Source organism: Miniopterus schreibersii (genome assembly GCF_964146895.1).
Source record: "Miniopterus schreibersii genome assembly, chromosome: 10".
Taxonomy (NCBI): Eukaryota; Metazoa; Chordata; class Mammalia; order Chiroptera; family Miniopteridae; genus Miniopterus; species Miniopterus schreibersii.
The window spans coordinates 53817557-53826974 of NC_138110.1; the positions used below are offsets into that span (position 1 = coordinate 53817557).

General features: G+C 45.2%; 1 protein-coding gene across 1 annotated transcript; it reads right to left on the reverse strand.

Annotated features, from left to right (window-relative positions):
• On the reverse strand, positions 1 to 4758 carry SRSF6 (serine and arginine rich splicing factor 6). The gene is made up of 6 exons (XM_081150138.1): positions 4463 to 4758; positions 4091 to 4239; positions 2684 to 2808; positions 2351 to 2559; positions 2020 to 2103; positions 1 to 1924 (listed from the first exon to the last, which is right to left on the reverse strand). The coding sequence occupies exons 1-6, from the start codon at positions 4567 to 4569 to the stop codon at positions 1561 to 1563; spliced, it is 1038 nt and encodes a 345-aa protein (XP_081006264.1). The 5' UTR covers positions 4570 to 4758; the 3' UTR covers positions 1 to 1560.
• Positions 4759 to 9418: the final 4660 nt, after the last annotated feature.

Sequence of the window (9418 nt, forward strand, 5' to 3'; positions counted from 1 at the left end):
TCAGTAAGCATTTTATTAAGGAGATAAAGCATAAAATAGGTTAACAAAGAGGGAGAAAGATACCAAAGATGAAAGATGGTAACACAGGAGCAGGTAGGACTTAAACTGGCCATAAAGGCACTATGGTGTCAATAAACAGTCAGGTAAAAGGGGAATCAAGATGTTGCTCACTTCTCTTTTTCTCTCTATCAGCTTAATACACCATCTAGTCACAGATCAGTATGTGGCATGTTGTAGAGACTGTCAGATTGGACTCACAAGTTGGCAGGAACTAAACATTTTATCAGTCAACTCTGTTCTCAAATGGACCAATGCTATAGTGGTTTAGCTATCTAACGATGGAGGTCCACAGATATGGAATAAGACTACAGATTTTCAGTAAGTTTTTTGTTGTTACTAGAAAAATTTTACAAGTGCAGGAATTTACCTATATCCACTAAGGGCCAGCTAACAATGTGGACAAACCTGCCTATTACACCATGTGAAGTAATGTTAACATGAGGATGTTGCATACTTTTAGAGAGTCAAATTTCACCTTGTAACATTCCCCACTCTCTCCTTCTAAAAGCTTTTATTCTTTCCCTAAAAAAACGAGAACTTTGGTCAAAGCCAAGTCTTAAACTCACTTGTCCTTAACAAATTCTGAAAAGCAGTGGAGGCTTGCCTCTTCGTAAGTCTTTAACTTCTATTCTTTCAAATCGGCAAAATAATAAACTATAATTACAGGCACCAGTTTCTTCTCTGAAATTCTGCAGTTTATATTGGGAAAAAAAACCCACCCATTTCTTACAAAACATCTAAAATTAAAAAGTATCAAAGTAAGGTTTTGTTATTTAAAACTCATCAATTTAGGCAAAATTGTTTAACAGATTGACTATAAAATATTTTATTTTTAACCTAACTTGTTGAATGGGCAGATACAATGACTTTGGCAAATTTGATTAACAGAACAAAATGATATCCAAATTGAATAATTTATTGCTGGTCTGAGGCTTGCCTTGTTTTACATTTAAGTAGAATTTACATTGTTTCAACAGTAGATATCAATATTAAAAGGAATTAATAGCAACCTATTCAATAAGGCAATCATCTTGGTAGCAAACTTTTATTGAAATCTTACATAACTCAGGCTTTATAAAAAGCCAACATAATTGAAAAATGGGTCCTCCCTCTAAAGCCTTAAGTATCCAAAGCTTGAAACAGTTTAAATTTAAAAGTAAGCAAACAAAACAACAAAACCCCTGCAGCAGATCCTGCTGAAATACTTAAAAAAAAAAAAAAAACCTAAATGAGCTTAATCTTTACAAAAGTTATTTTAGCTCAAAAGCTATAAAATCAAAGTTATCTTAATTCTAAAAAGAAGGGAGGAGGTCTTCATGCCACCATTTCTTTAGAACCCCATCTTTTTCATCAAATTTGGCCACAAGTCAAATTTCTGTGTGCCCTTGTTTTCAGGAGATCTCTCTTGCAGAAGAGGCCAAGTACAAACATGGAAGAGTAACTGCCTAAGCAAGTAGGAAAGTGTTCCATAATAGTGTGCAAAGAACAGAGAGTTCTGGGTTAATCTCTGGAACTCGATCTGGACCGTGACCTTGACTTTGAGCGGGATCTAGAACGAGATCTTGAAGCTCTTTTTGGTGGAGGGGACACAGAATGAGCTTTTGAGGGTGGAGCAGGTTGGGGAGAATTGGAACGAGACTGGCTCCTCGATCTAGATTTTGACTTTATATCACCTTTTCCATTTTCTTTGGGGGAACGAGATCGAGAACGAGACCTGCTTTGAGATTTCTCATACTCATCCTTAGACCTGCTTCGAGAGCGTGAACGGGAGCCTCTATCAGACTTGGGCTTCGATTTGCTCTTTGACCTAGATTTCCTGCCTTTTGACCGAGAACGTGATCGACCTTTGCTCCGAGACCTGGATCTGAACAAGAAAAGCCAGATTTTTCTTTCAATACCTTGTCAGAACACACAAGTATTCCATAAAAAAGTAGAGTAACGTTAAGACCCAACACTTACCGGGAGCGACTTTTTGAGACACTTCGAGATCTACTGCGGCTGCTCCTGCGACTCCTACTTCGTGACCTCCTTCTAGACCGAGACCTGTAAAGACCACAACAAAATCTTAATCTCAATACATCTGAACATGTTTGTGCCACTTACAAAGAATAGACAAACCAACACAAAAATATAATTGAAGTCCACTGTCAAAACATCTGAAAAAGAACCCAATGATGCAGCAAAAAAGTGACCTAATTTCAATTAAGTATCAATTGAGATTTTTCTTTGATTTTTTTTTTTTGGTTCTTGGTAAATAGTTCCCTCCCCTTTGCTTTATTCTTCAAGTTACCTTGATCTGCTTCCAGAATAAGACCGTCTGTGGCTCGTTCGTGCTTTATCTTCAATGAGCCTAATATTTCTGCCATTTATTTCTGTACCATCTAGTTTATCCAAAGCACGCTTCATGTCAGAGTAGGAGCGAAACTCAATTACTCCTTCGTTCGTGCGTTCTTTGTGAGCATCCGCATAGGTTACTTCACCTGCTTGTCTCATGAAATCCTAAAAAAGCAACAAGACAGGTCAGACCCAAAAATCTGAAGAAAGAGATCGACAGACTGTACCGGACTTTCAGGAATAAAGACCCTTTAAACATTAGTATCGCTTCTCTAATTATAGCACATACCTTTAAATCTTGCCAACTGCAGCGACTAGAAAGATTTTCTACTATAAGCCTGAATTCTGTACGAACAGGTGGTCCATATTTGTCTCTGCCAGAAGTTCTCCGACTGCTGTATCCACCTCCACCACCTTTATCACACGAAGAAAACAATTAGATGCTTTGTAATGATAGGGACACACGTTTTTGAAAGTTAGTACAAACATATCAACTTTTATTTACTGGAGTAGGACTTTGCTATTATATTGCTAAACCTTTGATACAGTTGTGATTTGCCACAAATTAAATTAAGGGCAAGCCAAATAGACTAAATCCAACTAAACTTCTCCTACAATCTGTTAGAGAGTGACTGCTCCTTTATTCAATTTACCTCGCTAAGTTTTATTTTACAGAACATTGTAAAATATAAAACTTAACTGATTACATGCATTTCTACATTTTACAAAAATGTTTACTAGTTACACTAAGTACTTACATCACAGTGTGAGGTTTTTGGTGGTGGTTTGGCCACAAAACACGCAAGGTAACAGTCACCTAGTTCAGATTAACCAGTTTTGTCTAACCCTTGGAATCCTCACCATCACCCTGCGTCTAATGGCAAAAGGCTGCTGTCGTCATGGCTTCCGGTAAGGTCAGCCAAAGGGTCATAGGGCAAGGGTCACACAATGTATGGAAAAGCCAAGGCCAATCAGGAAAGGCAGTCATCTTAGCCTCAGTGGACACAGCCTCAGCCCCATTGGTCACTTTTAAATTGAAACATCAAGGACTTGTTAAAAAGTTTGAATTCAACATGCAACAATTTCAACATCAAACATTTAACATAACCACCCCCCCCCAAATAACATGCCCCCATTAGTTTAAGTACAGCATAAAGCTTATTTAGCTCTACTTGTGGTATATACCACATTAGTTCAATATAGTATTTTCTTTGGCCCCCGCCAATTTTAGTAACTCTTAAGACCTAAACTTAAATACCCTTCCCCATTTCCCGCCCCCACCCCACCTCCACCCCAGCCTGCCCCAAACTTCTACGCTAAGACATTTACACTTCTAGCTAATGCACTGACAGGTAAGCAAGGGGGGTTCTACAAATACAGCCACCCCTCACTTCCTCTGTGGGCAGAGCCCACCACAGTGCTGACAGGGGTCCAAAACAAGCCACCCCCTCCCAACTTAGCAGAGAAACCCCAAACACCCAAAATCTGACTAGGCAAACCCCATGACCCAATCTCCGCGCTCCGGCGTCCCGTGGCTGCCCCGGGCAGCCGTGAAGGCGGCGGGTCCCTAGAACACCCGAGTCAAACGACCCCGCCTATCACGCCCGCCCGGGCTGGGAGGCCCCACCCCGACCCCTCTAGGCCTGCGCCCGCCCCCCTGTCCCAAGGGCGCGGAGCGCGCGGGGGTGGGACTCACTGCGGCTTCCGTAGCTGTAGCCATCGCGATCCCGGCGCGGGCCCCGGGCGTGCTCCACGATCACGCGCTCGCCGCAAAGGTCCTTGCCGTTCAGCTCGTAAACGGCGTCGTCGGCGTCGCGGGAGTCCTCGAACTCCACGAAGCCGTACCTAGGGGCGGTGCAAGGGCCGGGAGCAGGCGGGGCGTCGTTAGGACGGGGACGCGCACGCGGCCCCCGCCCCCTCGCGCGCTCCCGCGGCGCCGCGCCGCCGCCATTTTGGTGGCCGTGCGACGCGGCGCCGCGGCCTTGATCGCCTCCTTCCTTTTAGGGTGCTCCGGCTCCGCCAGGCTCGAAGCGCTGTGGGATGACGCAGGCGCCCGCGTCCGACTTACCCATTTTTCAGGTCTATTTCGAGGAGGCGGCCATAGCCACTGAAAAAGCGCTGAATGTCCTTCTCCCGGACGTGGTAGCTAAGGCGCCCTATGTAGACGCGCGGCATGTCCGTGGCGGGCAAGGGGCCCGAGGGCTGGCTATCGGACGGCGGGCCGCAAGGCAGAAGCCGCGGTGCGGGTGCGGGGACGTCAAAAGCCCAAACACGCGCCTTCCACAGCAGCGGCGGCCGAGTCCAGCCACACAATGGTGTGCGCGCGCGCCAGTGATACGCTATAAGGGCGGTCGGGGCGGGGCCCGGCGCGTTACGTCAGCGCGCAGCACGTACCCTCCCGCCCCTTCCCGCGCCGAAGCCCGTGGCTCGAGGGTGACTTGCGGGTCCGCCCCCCGTGAGTTTTTGAGGAAGTGCGCTTCTACGCGCTCACAGAGTTTTCTCCATGCATCTTTGTAGGCATAGTATCCCGTCGTCCAGACGCGGACTTGTCTTCCAATTTGTACCTTGTAAAAATCTTACTCTATAATGAGTGATCTCTTTGGGATTGGTGCTTGGGAGGCCGGCTAGGAGAATCCTCGTTTTTCATTGGTTCTCGAGGTTGTCATCATAGGCCTCTGTGGTCCCTGATTGGCCCCTTAAAACGAGGCTGCTCATTTCCTCCACGGATTGGCTCCCGCTCTGCTGGGTGGGAAACGCGCTCATTTAACAGTATCCGACGTTGTGAGTCTACCCGGATCGCGTCGCGCGCTTGCGGCCGTGCCGGCTTCTGTTTCTCGTGGTCTCGTTCACAGCCATTGCCAGCCTGCACCGTCTCCCTGCACGTTCCTCTCTTCCCCTTTGGGTCTCTCTCGGAGCGCTGGCTGCTGGAGTCGCCCGTAGGTGGCTGTGCACATGGCAGTCCACCGCAGGCCGGAGTGCACAAAGGGAACACGGCCAAGGCCTCTGGCTCTGGCCCAAGAAAGTTGAGCAAGACCTGGCAGCCCTCCTGCAGAGGTGCGCACTTTTTCTCAGCCGTGTGGCGAGCCTCTTGCCCCAATGCCATCCCTTCCCCCATTGGTTTGGAAGACACCTTATCTCGGTAGCGGAAATACACATTTTTGAGTTCATCAGTAGTGATGCTGGAGTAGTAGATGAAAACCCCAACGGGGTACGTGTAAGTGAAGAGGCGAAGACCCTGAGTCCTCAAACTGAAGTGCGGGAAAGGAGACGAGAGAGGCAGGGGGAACCCGGAGAGCCCGGTGCCACAGAGGCTGGGAGAGAAAGGGGCACCGCTGAGGTAACACTGGCTGGTTAGGTATTTCCGTATATTCCAGCTCTTCTGGAGCTGTGCAGTCTTTTTTAAAAACTGTTTTTATTGATTTTATAGAGGAAGAGGGAGAGAAACATCGAGTCTTTGGCTGGCGGCCTCCTGCACGCCCCCTGCTGGGGTTCGAGTGGGCAGCCCCGCCTGTGCCCGACCGGGAGTCGCCCGGGCCGACCTCCCGGTTCCCGGGCGGGCGCTCGGCCTCGGCGCCACCTCCGGAAGCGCGGTCGGGAGGTTCTTCAGCTCCCGGTTGAAAGAAGGGGATTCCGCTCCCCACCCCCAGGGCACGTTTGAGAAAGTTCTGCAGGCTCGTTGGCTGTCACTGCTGAGCTCCAGCGAATGTTGATACTGGCATCTAGTGGTAGAGGCTATAATGTCTGTTTAAAATTAGAGAAAATACATGGGTATATCTTTTTTAAAAAAAATTCGTGGAATATAATAGGGAAGGGAGAATTCAACAGTGTGATAACATTTTTTTTTTTTTTTTTTGCTCATCAAATTGTCAATATTTTGAAATTTGTTAAAATTCATTATTGGCTAGAGGTGAACCAGAAAATGGCACTCATACGGTGGTGTTGGGACTGAATGTCCTTTTTGGGAAGGTGATGGGTAGGATTTATTAAAGGGTGCATATGTGGAGTGGGGTGTCGCCTCCTCCCTTTTTGCAGTATATCCAAAGAGAAAGATGCAGCTGACATCATCTTCAGCTTCCTTTCACCTCTTTCCCCAGAGCCCAGTGGCTACTCTTACCAAAAAAGTGCGAGGGGGTTAAATGTATGGTGATAGAAGGAGACTAGATTTTAGGTGGTCAGTACACAGTGCGATATACAGATGATGTGTTATAGAATTATACATTTTAAACTTAGATAATCTTATTAACCAATGTCACCCAATAGACTTAATTAAAAAAAGAAAAAAACAACCTGAGTAGCAGTGGTAACATTAGAGGAAACAGTCTCAAATATCACTGAAGGGAGTATTGGGCCGTCAGCATACTGTGGAGTCTTGCTGATGATCTAACTTACCTCTTGAATATTTATTTTGTTAAAAAAATTTTTAATCCTCACTGGAGACACGCTTTCTTTTTTTTAATTGATTTGAGAGAGAGGAAGAGAGAGAGAGAGAGAAACACTGGTCAATTGTTTCCTGTATGTGTTCCCCTACTGAGGACTGAACCCAAAACCTGGGTATGTGCCCTGACCTGGAATTGAACTGGCCACCTTTTGGTGTATGGGAGGATGCTCCAACCAACTGAGCCACACAGGCCAGGGCACCTCTTGATATTTTAGAACAACTCCAAGAAGGAAAAATGATGGATGGACAGCATGGGAATTCATTTCTTTAGACACCTACAATTGTGGTAAAGATCACTCCACTGATCATTCTAAAATTGTGGAGGTAACTACAGGAGTGTATCAGCAAGAGAGGGAGGGTCACTTGAATCTGATCCAGAGGAGAGTTAATAACTTTGAATCCATAGTTATCCAGATTGTAAAGGACAGTCTAGAACCTACAATTGTTTCAGTCCAGTGGATATTCTTACATATGTCAGCTGGAAACCAAAAGAACTTCCCAAGCACCCTGTGATTCGGAGTGAGTGAAGACTGGATTCGGATAGGTTTGCTGTCTTATGTCTGAAAAATGTAGCATTCTGGAAGCTGTCTCATCTTGAATGGCTTTTGGGAGAACGTGGCAACTCAAGTATGTTAATGTAGTGGAGTGACTGATTGTAGTAGGGGTCACTCCAGAAACAGAATTCAGAAATTCTCAGTGAGTGTTTGAAAGAAATGGGAACTCGGACGATTGAAAGAGCCCTCTTGAGTTAATCAGACTGAAAGTACATTTCAGCTGGGATATTGGATTAAATGTTGCCGAGCTAATCCAAACCCGTGTTGAAAAACCCCTGTATAGGATTCATCTAGACAAGGTTTCTCAGCCTCAGCACTATTGATATTTGGAGCCAGATAATTCTTTGTTGTTTGGGGCTGTCCTGTGCATTTACAATGTAGGGTGGTTAGCAGCATCCCTGGGTGACATCTACCTGCTGGATGCCGGTAGCTCTTCTCCTCCCCCAAGTTGTGTCAGCCAAAAATGTCTTCAAGTGTTGACACATGTCCGCTGAGGTGCAGAATTACCCCCTGATGTGTTGCTTCTGATAGTGAGAGGATGTGTGATTCTGAGAATGGGCTTCCTGTGTGTTCTAAGTGTTTAAGGATTAACTAGAGTTTTCAGCCAGAAGTGGGAGGATAATGAGGTTTCGCTACCTAAAGAGAGTGGGTATACATCAAACTGTTTAAATATCTGGTAGTATTTGAGCAATATGTTGGGGAAATTTAATCACTGGAGTATGATTAACTGTGAACATACAATTTTTTTTCTTACTGAGTACATGAATTTGGGCCCATGGATAAGCCTGGTAAAATGCTTATATTAAGAACCTCTGAACAAATCTGTTAGTGTCAAGTGGAAAAAAATGAACATAGTGGACCAGAGATAGAAACTTGTAAGTCTGTCACAAACTTGATGAAAACCCTAAAAGAGTAAATTTAGATGGAAAGCAGGAGGAAATTCAGAGCTACACTCCAGGGGACTGTTAATTTCTGTATATAATTCCTATGGTTGCTGTAACAAATTACCAACTTAGTGGTTTACAGCAACATAAATCTGTTATAGTTCTGGAGGTCAGAATTCTGAAATGGTTCACTGGGTTAAGATCAAGTGTTAGCAGGGCTGCATTCCTTCTGAGGCTCTAGGGGAGGAGCTGTTCCCTTGTATTTTCTAGCTTCTAGAGACTGCATTTTTTGGCTTGTGGCTCCTTCCACTAACCATTAACTTTGGTTGAGACCTTACATCTAATCACTCTGACCCTGACCCCTGCTTCCATTGCCATGTCTTCTCTGACACTGAGTCTCTTGGCTTCCTTTTATAAGCTCCCAGTGATTAAACATATTGGGCCCACCTGGGTAATCTAGGATCATGCCCCCTCTCAAAATTAGGCCTTGACTTAAATCACATCTGCAAAGTCCCTTTTGCCATTTAAGGTAGTATCTTCACAGATTCTAGGAATTAGGACATGGACATCTTGGGGGAGAGGTGCATCCTGCCTACTGCAGGGACTCTTAAATTTAGTTAAATACAGGAAAGGGAGACTGGGAAGCAGTGGCTAAAGAGGTAGGGAAAGAAGCAGGAGTATGGCATCACAGAGCCAAGAGATGAAAGGGTTTCAAGTAGGTAGTGGTCAGTTGGCAAACAAAGTTCACGAGTCTTTGACCCAGCCACCTAACTCCTAGGAATCTATTTGACAAACAAGAGGACCAATTTGCAAAATTATGGTCCCTAGGATGCTGTTTCAGCAATGGAATATACTGCCGCTGGGCCTTTGCACTGACTGGCTGGCTCCCTGTGTCTGGAGATTCTAGAGATCTCTTTTCCTGTGGCTTGTTCCTTCACTTCCGGTTTCTGCTCAAAGCCACCTTATCATTCCTCTGACCACTCATTTTGTTTTATTTTTCCCCAGAGTTTTTGAGATCTTGACATCAGCATATGTAAGTTTAAAGTGTACAATGTGATGATTTGATGTACGTATATATTGCAAAATGATTACCACAATAAAGTTAGTCAATACCTCTATCCTCTCACATAATAACCATTTTGTGAGAG

Bases quoted from the DNA above. Each gene is read 5' to 3' on its own strand.
- SRSF6 (XM_081150138.1), bottom strand. From the start codon at position 4,569: ATGCCGCGCGTCTACATAGGGCGCCTTAGCTACCACGTCCGGGAGAAG. The intron at 2,560-2,683 runs GTATGTGCTATA...TTGCTTTTTTAG, and splicing joins GCAGTTGGCAAGATTTAAAG to GATTTCATGAGACAAGCAGG. The intron at 2,104-2,350 runs GTAACTTGAAGA...TGGTCTTTACAG, and splicing joins TATTCTGGAAGCAGATCAAG to GTCTCGGTCTAGAAGGAGGT.